This window comes from Sparus aurata, chromosome 12 (assembly GCF_900880675.1).
Source record: "Sparus aurata chromosome 12, fSpaAur1.1, whole genome shotgun sequence".
Taxonomy (NCBI): Eukaryota; Metazoa; Chordata; class Actinopteri; order Spariformes; family Sparidae; genus Sparus; species Sparus aurata.
The window spans coordinates 17,331,818-17,354,921 of record NC_044198.1 but is presented as its reverse complement, the minus strand read 5'-3'; the positions used below and the strand labels follow the sequence as shown (position 1 = coordinate 17,354,921).

At 40.5% G+C, this 23,104-nt stretch overlaps 2 protein-coding genes across 18 annotated transcripts in view; one reads left to right on the top strand and one right to left on the bottom strand.

The window, feature by feature from the left end:
* Nucleotides 1–1,175: 1,175 nt before the first annotated feature.
* On the top strand, nucleotides 1,176–19,624 carry golga2 (golgin A2). 6 transcript variants are annotated; one of them, XM_030435589.1, is made up of 28 exons: nucleotides 1,176–1,272; nucleotides 2,532–2,690; nucleotides 4,524–4,598; nucleotides 5,611–5,763; nucleotides 6,500–6,546; nucleotides 6,867–6,930; nucleotides 7,631–7,690; nucleotides 8,604–8,684; nucleotides 9,186–9,224; nucleotides 9,336–9,398; nucleotides 9,719–9,812; nucleotides 9,914–10,020; nucleotides 10,260–10,318; nucleotides 10,521–10,662; nucleotides 10,875–10,964; nucleotides 11,658–11,765; nucleotides 11,915–12,002; nucleotides 12,457–12,599; nucleotides 12,726–12,944; nucleotides 13,073–13,186; nucleotides 13,329–13,553; nucleotides 13,801–13,900; nucleotides 14,360–14,451; nucleotides 14,745–14,973; nucleotides 15,185–15,343; nucleotides 15,466–15,572; nucleotides 15,836–16,016; nucleotides 16,150–19,624. In XM_030435589.1, the coding sequence occupies exons 1-28, from the start codon at nucleotides 1,225–1,227 to the stop codon at nucleotides 16,413–16,415; spliced, it is 3,312 nt and encodes a 1,103-aa protein (XP_030291449.1). In that variant the 5' UTR covers nucleotides 1,176–1,224; the 3' UTR covers nucleotides 16,416–19,624. The 6 variants fall into 6 exon arrangements, with proteins under 6 accessions (XP_030291449.1, XP_030291448.1, XP_030291450.1 ...); XM_030435588.1 differs by having other exon boundaries at nucleotides 15,836–16,025; XM_030435590.1 differs by lacking the exon at nucleotides 4,524–4,598 and having other exon boundaries at nucleotides 15,836–16,025.
* Nucleotides 19,625–20,590: 966 nt separating this feature from the next.
* The window catches only part of dnm1a (dynamin 1a), a 58,615-nt gene continuing 56,101 nt past the window's right edge, over nucleotides 20,591–23,104 (bottom strand). For 9 of the 12 annotated variants that reach the window (XM_030435628.1, XM_030435617.1, XM_030435626.1 and 6 more), the window contains one exon: nucleotides 20,591–22,908. In XM_030435628.1, coding sequence (XP_030291488.1) covers nucleotides 22,878–22,908 — 31 coding nt within the window. In that variant the 3' untranslated portion in view covers nucleotides 20,591–22,877. The remainder of the gene's footprint in view (nucleotides 22,909–23,104) is intronic. The other 3 variants (XM_030435622.1, XM_030435619.1, XM_030435620.1) reach the window with 1 other exon arrangement.

Sequence of the window (23,104 nt, the reverse complement as noted above, 5' to 3'; positions counted from 1 at the left end):
AGTATTACTCTTAGAATAACCATTTCCTGACATCTTCCATTTAGAAAAAATAAAGATTTACATAGATTATTCTCTCATAATTGACAGAGTGAATAATTTCTTGACATAAACTTCTCTCTGGTTCTCTAATAAAGTACGTGTGGGATAGGTTAACCTGATTATTATTTTTTTTTAATATATATATATATTTTTTATTGATTTTCAACATCATAATAAAACAAGGCAAAATGAATGACAAGTGTTCTGCATGGCACTGCAATGTACATATCCATCCACACACACACTTCACAGCACACCCAGAGGCACACACGCCCCAGAGGCACACACGCAGGTTAACCTGATTGGGAACTTATTGTGAATGTATAGAGCTAAAATTATCATTTTATTAAGTTTAGTTAATTGATCGGCAGTTCATTGAAGCTCAATACCATTTTTTTCTTGCAAATACCAAAATTGAAGAGTCTTATGAAAGTCCTTTTTCTTTTACAAATAGGAATAAAGGTTGGGTTTTTTTTTTTTTTGCATTTTCTTTTTACTGCCACCAAAGGAAGATCCATATTTTTATATTGGACCTGGGCCATTTTTCTTTGACTTTGTAAGTTTTTACCTTTGACAGATCTCATTTATTCCTGTATGACATGTAATTAATTAGCATATAGATATGGTTGATAAGAGACTAAAATCCCCATATATGAATGCCAAAGTATTTTTCTGTTCATATCTATTAGCCCTCTGATGGACTGTCATCATATGCATTGTGCCAAAAACTGCCCAAATAAGCCTAAACCTTTTACAACAACCACAATTAAAAGAACATCTCTAATAAACACAATTAAGATATTTCTCTTGGTACTTCATTAACCTTTACCTGTTTCTTGACAGATTATACAAGGAAGAAAAGTAGGAAAACAAGTAATACTAAAGACAGAAGACATTCATTTCACAAAGTTAATTTTGTTTGTCTGTAAACAGTGTCTGACACCTCACAGCTTCTATTTAATAATAAATAAGTCATAATTAATATGTATTTTTATTGGTTTTAATTAATTGAAACTAAAAATACGTACTATAAAACAACAAAAAGGTCTGTAGATTGTTTTTTTTAATTATTATTTTTTTTTTTTTACCTGGGAACACAGACTGAACTCTGCGCCCCCTACTGGCAGAGACACCAACAGACAGCAAACTGATGACGTGGTTCGGTCCGTTGACCAGAGCAGCAGTATGGCCGACCAGAGCAGGCAAATAAAACTCGCTGCAGCTAAGAAAAAGGTAAAGTATTTTATAATTGAGCTGGCTTAATATCATAGTAAGCACTGGCAGTAACTCTCCTCTGTGGGTTTGTGTTACCGGTGTGGTTATACATGTCTTTACGGAGCAGGGGTGTTGTCATTCCACGTCGTCCGACCTCTGCGCTGTCGCTTGTCCCTCCTCTCTCGCTCCTCCCGAGGTGTTAATGCGCAGGAGAGACCGGTGCTTTCTTCTGGGCCTCTATTGATAGCATTAACTTTTCCAGCTTATGTAGACTATTTTTAGTTTCTAGAGGTGTTTTACAGCATACCACGCCGTCTAGACAGTACGCTATTAACTAAACGTACTGTCTTTGCTTAACGGTTTCATGTGTCTTTTCGAGCTAACGTTAAAATGTGGCAAACCTTAACATGCTAGCTAGGCAAGTTAACGTTAGCAATCTGGCTAACTGATGAATAGTTGGCTATGTGTGAGTGTAAAGAATGCCACACTGCAGTCGGGCAGCTTTCTGTCTTATCTGCAGGATGGCTGAGCTATCTGAGAAAATGGTCATCAAAAAGCAATTTTATAACAAACACTGAGCTAGCATTGTAGCACAGTTGTGTTGGCTGGATAGAATGACGGGGAGTGTTTTGACAGCTGACACCCCTCTCCCCTGTCCTGCTGTGTGCTTTAGCTAGGTGTGTTGTTGCGCTAGTTGGAAAAGATGGCCTTATCAGCTGTGAAATGTTCGCTTCAGGATGTGGCTTGTCAGCACTCCTCTCTGTCCCGCAATCTTCGTGGATGAGTGATCGTGGTGGTAAAATTTGACATTTCACTGCGATCCAACCCCACTAGTGCAGAAATGGCAGCTCCAGTAGGTCCCGTGTTATTCCCTCTGGTCCCATGCGACAGCTGTCACAGGCCCCATCCCCAAACACACGTAGACGGTGTTAAACTTCACATGGATGAACATTGTTTGGCTCGGTTATTGTATTCAGCTTGTTTGGTTTAGAACAACAAGCCCTTGAACTTGCAAGTCAAAGTGACAGCCAAAAACATGCCCAACATCTAGTCTAATCTTTTGAATAGCTGATCTAGTTTTAGAGAAAGGAACCAGTCTATCCCTGCTTCATCTCGGTTAAAAGTTGGTAACAATTCCACAGTCCTACTGCAAGAACTAACCAGATAAAATATGATTTCTTAAAGTAGGCATCATATTAGTTTTCTTTCTGGCAGTCACAAACTGCTCGTTGCATATCTCACACATCTATGGTTTCTTTTCTCAATGTGCTGCACAGCTGAAGGAGTTTCAGCAGAAGAGCTCCCCTGCAAGTGTGGGAGGAGAGAGGGGTGGTGGAGGAGGAGGAGGTGGCGGAGCAGGGGCAAAGAAGAAGAGAAAGGTGAAGGGAGTGAACCAACACGATGCACATTCAACAGACAGAAACTCTCCAATCAATGTAAGTCAGTCTAGTCTTTCCAGTGGTTAGCCTGCTCATCCCTCTGCCCTTATTGGTCAAATAACAACATCTCTTTGTTCTTGACAGTCTGTCTGTATTCTTTTTGTATAAGAGCAACTGCTATAGCATTAGAGAGCCTATACTTGCACATACAATTTGCAACATATTAATAAGAACAGTTTTGCAGTAACTGTGGTCTGGTAGAGCAGTATAAACCAGATGAAGTCCTTAATGGTTTGTTTTCCCCAAGTGATATGATTTGTAATGGCCTGCTTGGCCATTGATTACAACATATTTTGCCGCTGGTGAAACGATACGGCTGTATTAATATCAAATTGGCAGATATATTCCTCCTTGCTACCAAGCACACACAGTACACAGTAGCAGCATTGACCCCTATCTGATAGCCAGGTTACAGGGTGAAAATGTTTATCCAAGAAAGAGAAAGATACTGGACAAGAGAAATGGAGTGAACACTGGACATTGCAGTAGCCAGTCATAATCCAGCAAACGGACAGATATTTTGTCAAATATATTGAGAATTTCAAGGTAATTGTATGGTAAAGTAAAGGTCCTGTGCAGCAAAGTTGGACTTGACAGACTCTAGATTTTTGTCTTGGGCTTAACCGTAGCATATTTCTTGATTTTAATGATGTTGTTACTTTTTTGAAATTATCTTTGTCAACTAACCATCAGCTTGTCCAAAGATATGTTAGAAAAACATGTTTATATACCGTACATTTAATGTAATGAGAAGTAGTTTTCTCTCTCTCTATTAATAGCTTTTTGTTTTGTCCTTTATGCTGCTCTGATTAAAGGACTGTATGTGGACAAGTGGAAAGGGACTGATCCAAACAGCAATGTCTATAACCTGATTAATGATAATTAAATAATCATTATCATGGAACCAGTGAATCACTTTTTTTTTTTTGACATGTCAGTTTTAGATTTTATAGACTTAGAAAGAGACGAAGGGAGAAGAAAATATTGTCGCCAAATGTGTTGTTGCCTGTGATTTTGGAAAACAAAAAGTGTCAGTGAAGACAGTCACATACCTGTCTGTCTTAGCTCATTGACACTCTATATGCTTATTTGCTGCTCACCACTACTGTTATGTTTAAATATAAAGCACCATGTTTTGTCTCTGGTCTGTTGTCAACGCCGTACAAGCAAATTTAGAGCGATAATAAAGAGAGATAGTCATCTGACTCAAGCGCGCTGCATTCACTCACAGGGGCTGACTTTCAGGTCAGTTTAACATATTAGATTTTGGTCAGCCAGGATAGACTCATGTAGTCTGAAGCAGGACATGACAGAGATTCTGGAACTGATGCTGCTAATAATGAAGTGGAGTTCCATTTTAGTGGTCAGGGCAGAGAAGACATCTTTAAAGTAAAGCCATGCATGATGATAATTCATGTTATAAAAATTTCCCTTCTGCTTCTTACCTAAAGATAGTTCTTTGGCCTCTAAAAACACACACACTATCCACATTAGCTTTATATGCAAAGTTGAGTTTGTAGGCAAATAATTATTGACATGGCACAAGTTATGTAAACAAGGGTAGTTGTGAGGAAGTTTATTAAGTGCTATATCATAGGCAACTGGAAGACACTGAAACAGGGGTTTGAAATGAAAACACAGACAGGGCACACACGAGCCTCGGCTTCTCTTCATTAGATACCTTCATCACTTCTAAACTTCCTCTGTCTAAGATTTCTTATAGCAGCTGCATCTCTGTTCCTGTTTGTCCATATCTTTGTCACTCTCTTAATCGTTCTTTCCTCTTTCACATATCTTTCATCTCCTCCCCTTGTTCCTTCTTTCCTGTAGTTTGACAGTTTACTGAAAGCACTTAGGCCTAGTCAAAGTAATGGAGTAGTCCTACCTCCTTTTGGCAACAGTCAGGTGAGCCTCTGTCTCTGTCTGTCCTTTCCTTGTTTCTGCCTCTGCATCCCTCTGCTGTAAATAGCTGCTCCTCATGTGGTATTTAATTTCGTCTCTTGATCCTCCATCATTACCTCCTTGCTACATCAAGTGTGCATATTCTTTTTTCCCCCTCATAGACCAGAAAGCATGGGGCAAACATGAGGGCAAATTCATGCGTTGGTGCTTTGCTTTTTAAATCCATGTCAAGGGCGTGCATTCATGATTAAGACATATAGATGGTGAAGTTATTTTGTCTGTTTTCTGAGTTGTTAGCAAGCATCTAGATTTTGCCATGTTATGTAGAAGTTCAGTGTGGATGGGAAATGCTATGCACAATCAGTGGCATGAGCCTCAGTAGTTGCATGGCTGTGATACCCGCAGGCATGCATCTGGGAAAACAAGGAATATATGTGTGCTTCATCTATCAACTTACTCATTGTTAGTTTTGTGTTTTTGTTTGTTGGTTTTGTTTTTGAGTGCCTTGTTTACACGCAGTGTCAAGTGGGTTATTTTGTTGTTACAGATTATTACTCATCTTGCTGGCTTGAGCTTTAAAATGAGAGTATGTGTAACTCAAGTGACAGAGAAGGGTCATATTTCAGGCATTCAAATTAATGTTGGCATTTTATTGAAGCATGACCCTATGCGTGGCAGTAATGGGAAAAAACGAAAACCGCTTTCCTGTCACAGCAATAAGTGACCGAGCATTCTCTGTTAGCTATTTACCACAAAAATAGATGCCAACAAAATCCGTCCATTTTTTATGATATTCTTCTGTCTTCTTAGATTGTGGACTATCATGCACTCACCTAAGAGAGTTAACTGATCTATAACCTTAATCTGAGGCAGTGCAGTATTCAAGTCATTTCCGTGCAACACATACAAAGTTTGACACATCATTGTGGTCTTTCTGTTGCTCTTTCATCATAACTGCTCTTTGTCTTGGCATTAAACCAGTGTGTGCATTTTTTGTGCATATGTGTCACATCAGGCCTTTGCAGATGCTGAGGCCATGGGGTCTTCAGTTCCTCAGCTGCTGGAGGACCAAATGGGCGAGCCCGGTCGCAGCTCACCTGTGTCTAACCCCGCTAGTGCTAACACTACTACTAACACTGAGTCTGTCAGTCACAACACTGACCTGCAGGTGTGTCTCTCTCTTTCTGTTATTTTCTTTGTCTTTTTCCTTTTCTATCTCTAAAATCTATCAGTGTCTTGTCACTTGTCATTGTAATGCCTGTTTCCATCACATGAATGTATAAGCACCATAATGCATACTGCTGCTGCACCTTCTGCTGTTACACCCTTTTATTGCTATTTACACACTGTTTTTATTCTTTTTGCTGACACACTTTTAATGTTATACCTTTTAATTGCTGTTTATATTGTCCAATACTTATTGCCTCTTGTACAGATTCTTTGCGTTATACCTTTTTGCCTTTATACTCTTAACCTCTGGTACATGTAGTTGTTATATGTATGTTTCCTTTATGCACTTTATGCCTGTTCTTCATACACCTATTCCCTTTGTAAGTGTTAATGGCAATACTGTTAACTGCTTGCTTTCATTTTTATTTTACTCTATTTTTATTTCTTTATAGATTACTTAGTATTTGTACAACCAGAGGGACAATAAACATTTCGATTCTTGAGTCTCAAATTATACATATAGGATCATATGCCATAGCATAAAGACTTATAAAAGTCCACTGCAAATTGCTGTATTTTTAATAATATGCTTGATTAAAACAACAGCTCACCCTATTTGTTTTTTGTGATAATGTGCATTGTCATCACACATTTGTTTTCATCAGATGATCTCACTGTTTTCTGTTATCCTTGTCGGTCAGTCTAACTCTTTCACTCTCTCTTCCTTTTCTTAGGACTATCCTGATACCAATGGCAATGAGAGTTTAACAGAGGAAAATAGGTGGGTTACCTGATTCCTCACTGCTTTGAAACACCTTTGTTTGATTTATGGATACACACAGCATACACAGAACAGAGTTTGCATATAAATTTATGTTGTCTGGGAAGAGAAAAAGGCACTGCAAAATATGCTCTCCAAGGTTATGCACTGTTACGGCACAACATGTTTTTTTTTTTAAATTAGACATGATAAATTTGGTACAATAAGCAGTGCTACTGAGGCTCCAATATATGCTGCTACTCTAGGCTTTGATTACTAATGCAGCAGAGTCAGTTACATAGTTAATATGCAATTGATTATTTATGTGTGTTATCCTGCAGACCACTGTCTTCCACCGAGAGCTTGCGACAACTCTCCCAACAACTGAACGGCCTGGTCTCTGAGGTACGGTTTTAACACCGCCAATGTCATCCTGTCGCTCTCACACTCACATGTCTTTGTTATACTGTGTAAGGCTTTTAACAATAACACACCACCAGTGATGTGCACTGTCAACTACGGTGTGTTGTGTCGGTTCTAGGCAGGAATGCACTGGAAGCATTTTCAAGTTTGCCAGTTGTTGCCTGTGGCCTCAAGCACACTGACCACATCGAACTGTTGCACTAAACCAGTTTGATGTATTTCCTATGAACTTGGTTTGGTTGCACATATTCAGCATCAATTTACTGAGGGTGTTTTTGTCAGGTTTCTGAGATACAGTTAATACTGACCTTTTATCTACAGATTAAAATGATTATTACGATGACAGAAGACAAATATCTTGCTGATCCAGTGGTTTGTAAATATAATAAGCCCACTGTTTTTAGGTTTCTCTCAAGAAAATATATTATATTCAAATATGGTATTGTAGCTCCATATTTTGTGGTGCAGGTGTTTCACTGCTGAATAAGCAAATTGTTAAGCTGCAGTGCATCTAGTCAGCTTTAAAGACCGGCCATTTTTTATTTAAGCACATTCATATTATGTCACCTGAATGTCTAAAGAACCAGAGTATAAATAAGCTGGCATATAAACTTGACTTAAAACATGAAATTTAATTTCTGTGTTGGAAGTGCATAAAAGTGAGTCTCGTGTGTCATTTCAGTCATCTGCTACATATGTGAATGGGGACAGTGCATCCCCTGGCAATGAAAGAGAACTGGAGGTAAGATGGAAATAACATTTTTCAGAACTGATTACTTGTTGATATTTAAAACCTAAGTTTGAGGTCAGTCAAGTAGAGTAACTGTATAACCATGACTTGTTTTTGGCTTGGAATCATGTTATCACACAATGCCTGCATATAAAGTGAAACTCAGTTCAGTTTCAATAGACTGGATCAATACATCGGATACTGTGCTTGCTAGCTAGTTGTCTAAAGTGGTAATCCTAATGTTTGTAGCACACTGACTATGTCATTTACCCAAAAATCACAGTGACTCTGTGTGTGACGGTGACCTTTCTGGCTTTGTGTAATCTAATGAACCAAACAAAGCACATCTGATCTACTGCCCACAGACTTGAGCTTCAACTTGTTATAATGTGATACAACAGTGCAGGTTTTTTGTTGTTTGTCTAAATATATTATTATTATATTCTACAACATTTTAGGTAGTTGATTGTTAGTTTAAGCAAAAGCTGTTAGTGCTGCATTGCAAGTGAAATCTTAAATAAATGACTGATATATTGATTAATAGCAGAGTAGTTCCAGAAAGAAGTAGATAACACAAAGATGATGACATATGACATTCTGGAGATACTGAGGTCATATTGACCCCGTCCGCATCTTGCAAATGATACAGAACTTAAAGAAAGTACAACAAGCTAACTGACTCCCTTAATCAGTTCAACAACCATCATTTATTTCAATTATTGCTTCTCATCTCATTGATAAAAACACATGATGTACCACTTGTGAAGGTATTATTGTTTTCCTCCATGTTAATAATTCACTTTTAAATTGTTCTCCTCCTCCCATGTGTTCCTTATTTGACTTTTGCCACTGCACTTTATGCCTCTCTTTTTTTTTCTTTCTTTTTTTTTTAATCCTTTCCTGGGTGCATGTGTGCACGTGATAGAGTCAGAACCAGGAGCTGGCAGCCGCCCTGGAGTCCAGCAACCTAACAAACTCTCAGCTCAATACCAAGCTAGACCAGCTGGTAAGAAGCTGTGTGTGTGTGCAGATTTGTGTTTGTGTGATTGGAGAAACCCTTTTCCAGCCACCCTGCAATTATCACAGTAGTGCATGTACTGTAGACTTTCTGTATGCCATCTTAAGTAACCTCACAGAATTCATGCATGGATTTCATGTTATTAATTTGTCTTACACTTAAGTTGTTTAAAATACATTTCTATAAAGTTGAACCTCTGTGTAAGGAGCAGTTTGGTGCACAGCTGTCATAATTTAATGGTAGCTGCCTGATTGTAATGTGTTTTCTTTCTGTAGATTAGCACACTAATAGCAATAACCAGAAAAGGTTAACATAACAAAGATAACGGAATGGGTTCATTAGCTCAATACTTTGCTCTACCCCTCTCCTGTCTGGCATTCAGATGAGGTCTTTTGTGCCAGAACTTTGCTTATGTTTTTACACAACTAGAATAATCTAACAATAATACTGCTTTCCTAAACTGACATTTCTATCCTGTTGATCTGACAGGCACAGCAATCTCAGGGGCTCTCGGATCAGTTACAAAAGGTACACAAAAAAAAAAAAGTTTCCTATCTGCCTGTCTCAATTTTTTTCCAGTCTGCTGAATTTTGCTTTCGTTCTGGTCATTCATAAACTTTGGTATTTTTCTTCCCTCAGGAGCGTAAAGAATTTGAACAGAGATTTTCAAAAGAGCAGGGAGCCATGCGGGAGCAATTACAGGTAAGGTCTCGTGGCTAAACACATGAATTGAATTTCTCAGTACAAAAAAAGGCCTTATTGTTCTGCCATGTAGTGTATCAGTGTAAAAAGTCCACAGTGTCACCCTGGTAGAAACTAGATAGAAATGTGATCTGAGAACACACCCACCCTATTCCAACACTCTTTTCTTCGATCATTAACCCTGACAAGAATATATTTTGTAGTCTGCATAGCAGAGAATAAGCAGCAAGTCTAATTACTCTGTAAAAAGTTGTATTTAGTTGATGATATTTAATGAGGGACTTGACATAATCACATCTCTGTGTCTGTCCTCTCACAAGGTTCACATCCAGACCATTGGTATACTGGTATCAGAGAAATCAGAGCTACAAACAGCACTACAATACACACAACAGGCTGCACGGCAGAAAACAGGTGTGTGTGTGTCTTTTATCATTTCCATCATGGCAATATTTTACCCCTTTAGCACTTAGTTAATAGTTTGTATGTTTGTGTCTCTCTTTGTTTGTGTGTAGCTGAGACGGAGGAGTTGAATAACCGCTTGCAGGCATCAAAGCAGAGAGTCTCAGAGTTGGAGAGAACTCTGTCCACTGTCTCGTCACAGCAAAAACAGTTTGAAAAGGTAACTGACACTAGATTAATCACTCCCCACAAACAAAATTCAATGAGAAATTAATAACATGTATGTGATGTATAATACATGACAAAATTTCTTAAAACACAACGAAGTGTATACATGTAATGTAGATGGGCAGCACTGAAGACCATGTACCTGTTTCAGGTTTTAAAAAAGGTTTTCTGCGATCATGCTGGCTATGTTTATTTGTTATTTACATTTTCTTTTTTACTTTTTGTCTCTAGCACAACAAAGAGCTTGAAAAGGAGCGAGACAACCTGAGGCTAGAGATGTTTAGACTTAAGTAAGTCACTCTGTCTGTGCATGTTAAGGAGATGTATTTCATAACATTCCCACAGCATAAGCTTTGACATTTATGATGGTATTTAGAGTTCATCAAATTGTATAAAATGCAGCAGATGGCGTGAGCAAGTCTCCTTAATCCTACCAGAATCTGGTAGGTTAGAAACGATGAACAATCTCTGCATGTGTGTGTGGGTTCGCAGCAATGTGAGTGAGGAGTCGAAGCAGCAGAACTCAGAGATGTCAGAGCAGCTAAAGCTGAGAACACAGGAGAATAGTGCAATGAGGCTGGAGTTGGAAGATCTTCGCAAGAGGCTCGAGATAGCTGACCTCATGTTGCAACAGGTGTGTTAAGACACAGACAAAAACATTCCACAGTACATTACTCATCTCTTTCTTACCAGTAATTGCAGGTGGTGAATTAACTCTACAGCCAGTCTTAAGATGAAAGACAGTGTTTCGAAAGAGAGTCCTACATGTTTGTTTCCACCCAGATGTCAATTTTTGTGTTTTGCATCCATTTCACTCCAGTTGTTGTCCTTTTTATTTCCCTCCAGTGCTCCAATCAGTCAGATCCCACCAGTGCAAACCAGCAGGTCCAATTACTGTTGGAAGAGAAGCAGCAGCTGGAAGCACACGTTCACCAGGTCTGTGTACAACGATCATTCTCTTACAGTTTCTCTGCATGTTAGTCATAATAGTGTCTGTCTGTGTGGATATATTTGCTAAAAGCTTTTGTTCACAGTTTTCTGACATTTATTTCTAAAGCCTGTGGCTCTTATGCAGATTAACTGTTATTTTATTATTTTAATAAAAGCAACTCGTCAGCGATTAACTACCGATTGGAGTCCCCTCAACAATTCACTTATGGAGACATTTACCTCAGCCACACACATCATTACTAGCCTCTTGTTATTTGCGTCACCCATGAGATGATACTTCACTGCATGTGACCTCACAGTGTCCCATTCTTGTGAACGCGAAATCTCAAAAACACCTTGAGGGAATTTCTTCAAATTTGGTACCAACGTCCACATGGACTGATTAGATTTTGGCAGTCGAAGTTCACCTTCACTATGACCTCACAGGACACATTTTGCGCAATTACTCAACAATTTATATAACCAAAAAAATTGACACAAATGTTTAATAAAATAAAATGATGAAACAAAAACCTTTTATGTCAAAAAGTCAAAGGTCATCTTCATTGTAACATCATCATGTTCTGCCTATTATTCATCGCTACGGCTCAGCAACAGCAGAGGTATTCAAGCAGTAATTGTAGTTATATTTAGAAAGTGTTCTGACACTGTTGTCATTTTATGTCTTTGCTGTTGTAGATGATGGAGTCAATTGCCCAGCTGCAGACGGAGAGGGATTGTTATGCTGTGCAGATCCAGGAGGAGGGCCGTGTATGGAAGGACAAAACAGAACAGCTGCTAACACAGGTAAACTATGCTGTAACAGCAGCATAAACTTCATGGTTGACTATAGCCTTGAAAATAAAGCAACTGGTATATTCTTTGTTGTGTTGTTTTTTTTAGTGTCAGACAACTAACTTACAAATTGATCTGTGTCAATCTCTGCGTCTGTGCAGGTGTCTTTGGTTGCGGAGGAGAGGGACAGAAACATCAATCGAGTCCAAGAGCTGGAGGCTAGCATCACAGAGCTGAAAAACGCTGCAGGTAAAAGATTCACAATGCTATTATCAAGTGCTTCTTCCTCTTCTTGTCTTTTTTGCAGCTCCTTTCTTGATGTGAAGAATACTTCTAGTAAATAAGCAGTCCGATTACTTGACTGATGTGCAGCCATAATAGTGAAACAGCCGTATGACAGTATTCTTAAGTAGTGTCAATATGTAAATTATTGCATCAAACATCTGTCTTTTCAAATCCTTTTAGGGTGCTTCAGGTTGCCCCCCCCCCCCTTCATAGTCAAGTTAACATTAGTGTCATCTTTAAGTATTCATTTTAAAAGTTTAAAACCTTAACACAATAAGTTGTTTCTGTTTGGAATTGAACATTCTACATTATAATCCTAAAAGCTGTACTCTGACACAGCCACTATAGTTTGGTGCGTTTTGATGAGGCAAATGTATTAAACTTTCGAACTGTCATTTTACTTCTCCTCCTCCTCCAGCGTTATTGTCGCAGGAGAGAGAAGCTCAGGATAATGCAGAGCCTCAGTCCTCAGGTCCATCAGAGAGTGAGCTGGCGCTGCAGGAGGCCCTCAACACTCTGCAACAGGAGAAAGATGCTCTTACTGCACAGTACCAGGCACAGGTATACATTACAATTTTACATAATCAGCATTTTAAAGCTACACCAATTGATCTGTTCATTACATATTATTTCAGAGATCATTAGCACTGAAGCTTCTATAATCATCCTCTGTAATATTTCCCCCAGCTGCGAGATAACGAGCAGCTGAGCCGCATGTGTGCAGAGCAGGAAACACGCCTGGGGGAGATGGAGCGGCAGGTGGAGAGCCATGTCCAGGAGGAAGAGGATCGCCGGCGGATGTTGGAGGATGTTCAGTCAGACAAGGCCACTATTAGCCGTGCTCTCACCCAGAACCGTACACTGAAGGACCAGCTGGCTGAGCTACAGAACGGTTTCGTCAAATTGGTGAGGCTGACGAGCTTTCTGTTCAGTTGACCGAGATTTCACAAATTAGGAGTGTTCTTTAATAACAAGTTTTGTCCCAGAGGGTGGGAAACTGCTGTCTTTAACCGAAAAATTCTTAATTTGCACAGACTAATGAAAACATGGAGCTGACAACTGCCATCCAGTCAGAGCAACATGTGAAAAAGGAGCTGGCTCGCAGAATGGGTGAATTGCAGGAGGAACTGCACAACATGAAGGAGCAGGTAAGGTCACATACACACACACTCCTGACAAACCCAATTAGAGGGCTGCTGATGGATTTTCATATTGTTGGATTTGGAATATAATGGCATCCAGTTTTCTGCTTCCTTTTTGTATTAATTCTCATTGTTTCCTTGGCTTCAGCTGGAACTGAAAAGTACAGAGACTCAGGGTCTGATAGAGCAGAGGGACCAGATCCTGGCCCACCTGCAGCAGTACAGTGCTGGCTACCAGACCCTGGCCTCAGAGAGGGAACAGCTCCACCATCAGTATTTGCAGCAGATCCAGCTCATGGACCGGCTGCAGCACGATGAAAGCCAGGGCCGCGTGCAGCTGGAGATCAGTCACAATCAGCTCAAACAGGCGCAGGTTTGTACTTCAGGAACACTTGTTCAAGTGACTATTGATAAGTGATTTAATGGAGTGCAGCTAAGACCATGTCCTTAGGAATAAGTAAAGACTGCTTTAAAGTGTCTGTAGTCAGCTCATTGTACAGTATATTCATAGTGTTGCAAGACCTCACCTTCTGTCACTGGCCCTGTTTATATTCCTGACACACTCACACACACATGCACTCTTTTCCGTCATTGTTTTGAATGAATGTCTCCCCCTACAGGAGCATTTGGAGCTGTTAGCCAGAGACAACGAGCAGCTGAAGGCTGAGGTGAAGGAGCTCCTCAACAGCTCAGCTCTTGCTTCAACATCCAGAGACCAAGGTGAGATTCGTCACTGATACTTTAGTACTTTTTGCCCCTTTGTTCTTTTATTTATGTTCTCAAAGCCTCTTCATACTACATTTAATTATGTGACCAAAAAGTGTCTATGGTTCCCTTCATAGACTTTCATGTGGTTGTGACCAAAATATTCAACAGCATGGCTGTCGAGTTTCACACTGTTTTCTGTAATATGAATGAAACGCAATAAAGTTCTCAAGCTGAAACTTGTAGTCTTTCATCGGAAACCTTCTACTAACCGACCTGCAGCACCAGCAGTGTCAGACCTGCGGTGTCGGTCTAACCTGTGCAACCTGCAAGCAATGAAAATAATGGCGGCAGCAGTTTGACTGATGCTTTACCTGGCATCGATCTGTGTTGCAGTCAAAAATTACTTGTAAAATGTAAAATTAATAGCTGGAAAGGTCTACTAATACTTTTAATTTGTCATTATGTCACTAGGCGATGGCGTGGAAAGCCAGTCCCTGCAGGAGAGCCCAAAGAAATCCACTTCCATTGTTATCCCCGACGACTTTGAGAGCCAGAAAGAGATGGTGAGTATGGTGATGATTGTTTGTCCACATAAACTCCTGGAGCAAGTATGCTTGGAGGATTTCACCTTGTGTTCACCTTGTGTTCACCTTGTGTTCACCTTGCCTTTCAGTACACATAATGAAGGCCAATCAAGTTTAAAGGTGTATGCCAGTTTTGATGATTTATTTTTATGCAGACAAAAAAAGGCAATCGATGATAAAGATTTAAAATCCAGAAGGTTTACCACTACATACGACATCCCCATGGCATTACCCTCATATGACCCTATTTTTCCACCCCCCTTTTCCCACAGGAGGAGTTTATCCGAGGAGCTTTGGCTCAGTTGGAGGCAGAGAGGGACGAGGTCAGAAGGCAACTGGAGGAAGAGCACAGGCTGCACATGGCAGCCCGGCACCAGACCGCTCTGGCCCTCAGCCTTGAACACCAACACTACAGCCACCAACCTGCTCATGAACAGCATCACGATCACGATCACTCTCAGGACCACCACAGTCACTGTGAACACAGTCATGATAATTCAGGTGAGGAAGTCCGGGAACAACCGTGCAAATGTTTTGACTACGCCTCTGTAGTGTAGGACAGTCGGTGTTCAAATATGTTATTTTTATTACAGCTAAAAACAAAAATGATATGATCTAATTGTATAGATAAAAATTATATTATATAGATAAAAAAACATATTCAGTGCATTATGCGAACCAGCTTTATACTTTGCTTTCCTTTCTGCTGAAGGAGGAGTACCAGTGGAAGTTCATCAGGCCCTGCAAGCTGCCATGGAGAAGCTTCAGCAGCGTTTCACCTCCCTCATGCAAGAGAAAGCGGACTTAAAGGAGAGGGTGGAGGAGCTGGAGCACCGCTGCATCCAGCTGTCTGGAGAGACGGACACTATTGGTGAGACAGTAGTAGTTGCAGTAAAAATAAAGCTTTGGTTGAGTGAATTACTTTGTCAGGACGATAGAAGAATGCATCAGCATTCTAATATCCGTGAATGTGTTCTCTGTATGTCCTTCCAGGGGAGTACATAGCCCTGTACCAGAGTCAGCGGGCCATCATGAAGCAGAAACACCACGAGAAGGAGCAGTACATCAGCATGCTGGCCCAGGACAAGGAGGAGATGAAGGTACTGTATATGCAACATGCAACATTTCTTATTGAGAATAACCATCAGTGCAGTCCAATGAAAAAAGTCTCTGAAATTAGATGAATTTACATTTGAGTGTCTAAACAGCTTCTGCTTCTCAAATCTTAAAAAATCACTGGTCTTCATCCCACAATGGAAAGATATTCATACTGTCGTCAGTTATTATGTTTAAAAATGCTTTTGTCTTCTCCTCCCAGCTAACATTTATTCTGTATGCGTCCTTGCTGTTGTGTCTCCATCAGGCAAAGCTGGCAGAGCTGCAGGATCTGGTGATGAGACTGGTGGCTGAGAGGAATGAATGGTACAGCCGCTACACCGGAGCTGTGGCCGGCACAGGGCAAGTGAACCCCGACCTGCTTCCTGTTGGAGAGGATCACGCTCATCCAGTGCACCAAGCACACGCACACACGGAGCTTAATGCAGGTAGAGCAGGTAGGCACAGCCAGTAGACTTGCATGTGCTTCGTCATAAATCAAAGGAAAAACAATTATCTGCCGTTGTTTAAAGATAAGACAGGACACAAAAAATAACTTCTCCCCTTCTGTCTCTGCTGCAGAAGCCATGGAGGTCATCCCTCTGTCAGAGCCCACCACAGGTCCAGAAGCCCCCTCGTCCCAGACGCTTCCAACCGGGTCAGCCCAGACCGACTCCATGTCCCGGGGGCCCAAAGAGGACGGCACAGCCCAGCAGATCATGCAGCTGCTCCAGGAGATCCAGAACCCCCAGGCACTAAGATCACCCCCCTTCCTTGGGGAGAATCCCTGCATCCCCTTCTTCTACCGGCCTGATGAACAGGACGAAGTCAAGATCCTGGTGGTGTGAGGTGTGGGTGTGACAGAGGCTGGTGTGTTTTCGTTAGTGTGAGAGATAATGGACATGTCTTGAAGTCTGGGGAATATTGAACACCACAGTTTACCATATTTGAAGCTTATTTATCATATTCAGAAACACTTGGGAAAACTGGTCACAGGTGTGTGAAACATTAAAAAGCCCCCTCTCTGATCTGTGTGTTCACACTGATGTGTGCACAGTTTAAAAAATGTTTTTTTTTTGGCTTTGTTTTTCGATGCTCTTCCCAGAGATGAGATAATCAGTATTCCTTAACAAAATCTGATTTTTCTCCTTACCACAATTTTTAATTCCATCCTTCCTCTTGTCTCCCGTCTTACACACAAGTGCAATAAAAGGGGTCGTATATTCTGCCCCCTCGCTGAAAAAGTACTTAAAGAGCTGTTTGAAAAAATAAGTAGCCTGTTTGTGTGCAACTGTTTTTTTAAGTGCAGATCTCAGTTTTACACAATTCACTGTACAAATGCCAAAAAAGAGCATCACGTTTGAATGTAATAGCCTAAATATTTACCTGTATGTTTGTGTAATGTGAGGAGAAGTGAAAAGGGGGAGAAAGAGTAGAAGTGATGAAGAGTGAGGCGTAAGTTAACTGCACATAAAAGCTTTTGAACTGTAGGCACTGCTCTTATTTCAAAGTCAAGAGCTCGCTAGTTACATAATTAGGTCCAGGAAGGTGAAGACAGGTGTCGCAGATTGGTACTGCTCCTGAAACTACCTTTTCTTTACATCGTCTTTGTCCTCCAAACAATGAAAATAAGTCGTTAGTGTTAATGTATGTGAAGCGTTTTGTGTCGTGATGTCAAACATCCTGTTAGACTGAGAAAAGAGTCAGCACCGTTACAAAAAAGGTGGTTCTGTCTTTAGGGGGATAGATGCAATTTAAAGACCACATGAAGACAAAAATACGTTTTAGTCAAAGTTATTAAGGCATTATTTGCTCATTAGAAGCGTGTCTTCTAATTCTGATAAATAAGAGCTTAGGGTGCGATGCTAGAGGCTGCTTTTCACATTATTGTCTGCGAGTTGTTCTTTCTTTTTATCTTGCGTGATGGTTACCAAGGCGCTGTCACTTGAGGAAATTACAGTAAACATGGTGTTAAAATCTCTTGACCTGCACTCATAGTTGATCTTCCTTCTCCTGAGGCATTTGACTGGTTTCATCGCAAACTCTCAAGTCATGAAAATATATATTGTTTTCCTTCATCCATATCTGAGCTCTAACTTCATGGGGTCTTTAAGTTTAAAGACAAATCAACATCATTTCTGTTCTGTTACATTTGCCTGTAGTTCCACATATCAAAGATGAAATAATGCACATACTTTACAACTGGACTGTGAGTGTAAGTGAGGCGCGCGTGTGTCCTCTTCAGCCGAAGTTGCGTCTGTTGCGACTTTTTTTTGTAGAATTCTATCAGATTATATAAGTATGATTGCACTAAAACTGTACAAAGCTTCTCATTCGGCTCTGTCCTCTCTGGCTGGTTGGACGGACAACGTTTCTACCATAGAGCCTCTCAGCTGGGCTTTATAAATTCTGTGGAGAAAAAGGGGGAATCCTATGAAGCAACGCGCTAATTGAGCTGAGGGTTCCGACTGAAGCGGATTTAATTGAAAGTGTGATGGTGCGCGTGAGTGTGCAGTGTTGCACTGGGAGGGTGAAGGAGGAAGTTGTGTAAATATAAGAATAAGGTGAAATGAATGAGATTGCTCACTTAAAGAAGTAAAAAAAGAGAGGGACCAATCAGAATTCAAGAAAATGAGCGACTCTTTCCAAAAACTGGAGAACAAAACGAGTCAAATTTGTCATGTTCATGCACTTGCTGCCAGCAAAACTTGAGTACATCATCTTTTGGGCATTAAAAGCAAGAAATTAGGTAGGATCCCAACATCTGGACCGACTTCATACCTTTTTTTTAAAAGACATTTCTGATGTATGCTTTAAGAGAGAGATGCTCATAGTTAATTAAATGTAGATCGGAGGATGAATGTATTGACATCTTCAGTTTAGAGCTCTTTCCATTTACAGCCTATAACTTAGAGCTGCGCTATCACAGCTAAGTTTTTCCATTGCAGATGAAATCATGGCAGAGGCCTCTGTTTTGTGAGAGTCTCCCCATGATTGCGATGTGCGAGGACACAGGGGTGTCACTGTGATACACAAAAAAAACAAACACCTTTTTTTTTTTTGAAGGTATTGCGCCCTCTTATTTGGATATCTTTGAATTTTAAGGTCCTCTCTGATGTGGTTAGGACACATTTACTCATTTATGAAATTGCACACTTAATAATTATCACTAAAAGAGTTTAGTGCAGGTTCTGGTATTTTAAGCCTATGATAGGAAGCAAAATGTAATTTAAAAATATGGGATATTTGGTGGCCATATGTACTTGGTGTTTTTTACAGAGAAGGTAAACAGCACTGCGTCTACCCTAAACCACAGCACTTTGTTAGTAAATGCTGTGGTTACTCTCATTCTTGTTTTTTTTTTTTAATTCCTCGCTTCTTAGCATTCTGTCACTTTTTTTAGTTTCCTTTGAAACGCGCCACAAAGTATGATTTTTTTTCCGCTTTTCTCCATTTTGTTTTTTTGGGAGTGGGCAGACCAAGAGGTAAATATACATTAAAATCATTTTAGTGTTGTTTCGGGGCTTGTAAAATAACAAAAACAATGTGGATAAAAATGACTTCCCACGCTTTCTAATTCACTGTTAAATATGTTATGCGTGATTGAAACAAATAGCAATGAGAAAGCATTTATTGTCTTTACTGTACAAGAGGTGGTGTGTATATACTGTAACTGTGTAACATATTGTATATTCATTATGCCTGGTGTGTGGGGAGAAGAGCTGCTCTGCCATGTTTACTGGCAGTGTGGACTGTGTGTATGTCTGTTGGATCAGAGTCGGGGCATTGGCGGGTACTGACCGGCTGTGATTTAATACAAAGATTGACTTAAAAAAAGAGAAAATATTCTATTTATTTGGAATAAGTTAGTGTCTCAACTAATCAGTTTTAGTGTAAAATAGAGGTGAGTGTTGGATCGATATGAAGGATCATTCAGAGAACTGATTTGTTTGAGGGCTGCTTCTGACAGAAGCTTACTGATTTTTTTTTTTTTTTTTTTTTCCTTGAGTAATATTTTCTCCCCTTTTCCTGAATAAAACTGATTGAGCAACTTGAATGCATGTGACCTGATTTATCTGAAGTGGCTTAATGGAATTCAGTTTATTATTATTTTAACCTGTGCTTTTTTCTACTGAGACAAGCCAAACTGTCTTTCAGGATAAAGGCCTGTTCCTTTTTCCACTATTAATCATAATTAAATACCAAATGATCTGAGATAAGCTCACATTTTGGCTGTATTATTCTTAAAACCTGTCATATATTCACATTTTTCTGGTGAGTTTATCAGATAAGGATTTCAAACCCAAAAATGCTGAGCTTTTGACACCCTTTGAATACTTTATTGTGGATAATCAAATTTGAAAAATGTGTTCTTAATTTCCCCATGGGCATGATTTTCATTCTTTCTTGCCTGTACCATTTTTCTTTTAGTAAGACTTAAACTGTCTGTCCACCACTTGACAGAATGACAGAATTATCTCCACAACTGAGAACTAGTATGGAATACTGTGCAGATGTTCATGGTTCCAAGAGGATATTCCTCACTATCAGTCCACCTTCGATTTTGGTAAAATGTCTCAAAACCTTTAGATGGTCTGCCATGATATGACGATGAACTGTCAAAACTTTGGTAATTCAAGGTTCGATATCTAATATCTAAAATGGAATTTAAATTATCAACACAGTGGGAAGACATCAGTTTGTGGGTCTGTCATCAACATCTATTTATTGTCTTGCTGACAAATCTACTAAAGCGAGCATGCAAACTGACTTGTCCTGGAAAGTCCTCTCTCATAATTCCTCTTTGTACCACAAGAGTCGAGTCTGATGGTAAAGTCCTCCTTGACGTAGTGGCGAGTACGCTACTTTCACAAGCTCTCTTACCTTTTTCAGTTGAATAAATAATAAAGAAACACAAAAACCCTGTCTACATCAAGAAAAGAAAATTCCTCTTTGTACCTATTTTGCTTTGTGTTAATTACCAACGTTCACCACTACGAAGAGACAAGAGAGGGAGACGTCGTTCAGTACACTGACGTTTTTATTGTGTTGACAAAGCACGGCAGTCCTGCAGGTCAAAGTCATCGTTCCTCCCCACAAGCAGTTTGAACAAGTTTGCTTGAACCTGGTTTCTGCAGGACTTTCACACATTCACACCTTCTCTCCCTGCGCCTCTACACACAGGGAGAGACAAGAAAAACAAAAAAAGGAAAGCCCTCTGCTACAAGCTAAAGTATCAAACAACCTGCCAGAGTCCATATACATCACTGCATTACAAGTTTTTTTTTTTTCAAATATTTCCTTATACACGTACTCATTTACTCATAATAATTTAAATATTCAGAAATGTCATACATTGCAGACTAAAATCTCTAGACGGTGGAAGTACAAGTCCCATACGATGCACCACACATATACATAATAACACAATAAGATATGTCCATTATAAACTATATACTGTTAAATAATAAGAGTAGAATATGCTCTGTTGTGTTTGCATGGAGCACGCAGATGCACGAGGGGTCACTGAAGTGTTTCGAATGGGTTTTAAATGACATCAATCAAAATACAGAGGTGGGAGTTTTATTTTTTGTTTTGTGGTGGTGGGGGGGGGGCGTCCAAATACAACACGTCACACTGACAGCAGGTTGGCGATGTGAGGGCGGAACAGGAGGAGCGTTTGATAGTTTAATGCATAGACTGTGGCTGTTTTCATGCGCTCACTCACCCCCGTGACCGCTGAGAGAGGAAAGAAAAAAAGGAAAAAGAAAGAGAAAAAAAAAACAGACAATGAATGGCAGATCTCACACCTGGATACACGTTTGAAGCATAATATGATCAAGAAACACTCCAAATATTTAAAAAACCTTTCCCATCAGGGACCTCATTCCCTCTGAATAAAAAAAAGGACGTATAAGGAGCTATCTAACAGTCACAGGGTGCCACCCAGGCCCTCAGATTCCCTTCCTCGCAATTAAAAATGAGTTCTTTTGTGTGATGAAGCTGCCTGCAGAAGGACTTGCTATATATTGCACTTTCTATTTAGATCCCGCCTCTGTAAGATAATGCAGTAACAGTGTTCTTTTGTGAAGAGGAATAAAGAGGGAAAGGAGACGTGGGAGGCGCCTCTTTGAGCCAAAAAAAGATCGGCAAAACCATTTTCTTTGTCTCATATGTTCTGTGGGAAGTGGCTGCGACACAGTAGTGAGATCACAGTTGAGTGAGCTATGTGGCTGTCCACTCAATTACACGAGAGCGTTATATCACAGGTGACAGTGAGGCCTTCTGGAGTCTACAACAGGAATAAGTGAAGTCCAGAAGGCCCTTAAAATGATGGCTCCTCCAGTCCTAGTGCAAGAGGAGAAAGAGGAGGAGAAGGAGGAGGAGGGAAAGAAAGGATGAGGAGCAGAGCCCCCCCCCCCCCCCCTTCCTCTCTCGTGTGAGCTGAGTGAGTGATGGATGTTGCAGTCTGTCTCGTAGCTGACAGAAAAGCAGGGTGAGGCAAAAGGGGAGGACGCGAGGGGGTTTCATCTAAGAGTCCTAAGAGAGCAAAGGGCCCCTGTTCAGCCGTGAAAAAAAAGGGTGTAAAAAGAAGAGAAAGTGGAAGATGAAAAGAGAAACCATAAAGATGAGCAGACCCCGGGGAAATACCTGACAGATAAAGCACCTCGTAGCCTGAAATGCTGTGAGGAAAACTGGCATTTTTGAAAAAATTTTGGTGGAGAAGAAAAGCAAAAGAAGTCAGAGATATCAAGGTCAAACAGGAGGAAAAAAAATAAAAAGTCAGTCGGCAGCCAGAACACCCATTAATTAGAAAGGCTGGAGTATAAAGTCATACTCAGGCAAAATGTCATGCTAAGTGTTGCAAATGTCTCCCACCAAATATTCTGCACCGTGTGTATATATATATATATATATATGTTTGCACTGATGTAAGCAGGTGTGCATGCACATGTGCACTCACACAAAAGTTGCATCTCGTATTTCTCTACGTAGTTTATTTGAATTCTGAGGGTGCAGCATGTTCGTACGTCACTCATGCAGGTGTGTGTTTCAAGTATTCTGCATCTCCGTGTGCAGCAGAGGGGTTGCTGGGAAGGGAGGAAGGGAGAGGGAGAGGGAGAGAGGCAGAGAAAGAGAGGCATGGCTTGTTGTGACGGAGCAGGAGAAGGAGGCCGGCTCGGGTGGGGCGTTGCGTGGCGGACAAAACGACAGGAAGGTGGCACTGTTTGTCCACGGCCGCTCATCCAAAGGAGGGGGACCGACCAGGGCGGGCGGGCGGAGGAAGGGAGGGAGGAGTTCGGAGAGGTCTAGTGGGTTGGAGAAGGTGGGGGTCTCCGGCTGCCATGGGTACAAACACACAGGAAGAGATACAGAGAAGACAGGACGGGATCAGGTCGGATGAGTGGTTTCACAGGTGTCTGCGGCTCATTGAAAGACCAAGATTAGTGATAATACTTACTGTACATAGTGTTATATCAGCCCCCCCCCATGTGTAAATACATGCACATACACATACACACAGTACCCTTCACAT

Coding starts and splice junctions, on each gene's coding strand:
- golga2 (XM_030435588.1), top strand. CDS start 1,225: ATGGCCGACCAGAGCAGGCAAATAAAACTCGCTGCAGCTAAGAAAAAG. Junction 2,691..4,523: donor ACAGAAACTCTCCAATCAAT/GTAAGTCAGTCT, acceptor TCTTTCCTGTAG/TTTGACAGTTTACTGAAAGC. Junction 13,554..13,800: donor ATCAGCTCAAACAGGCGCAG/GTTTGTACTTCA, acceptor CTCCCCCTACAG/GAGCATTTGGAGCTGTTAGC.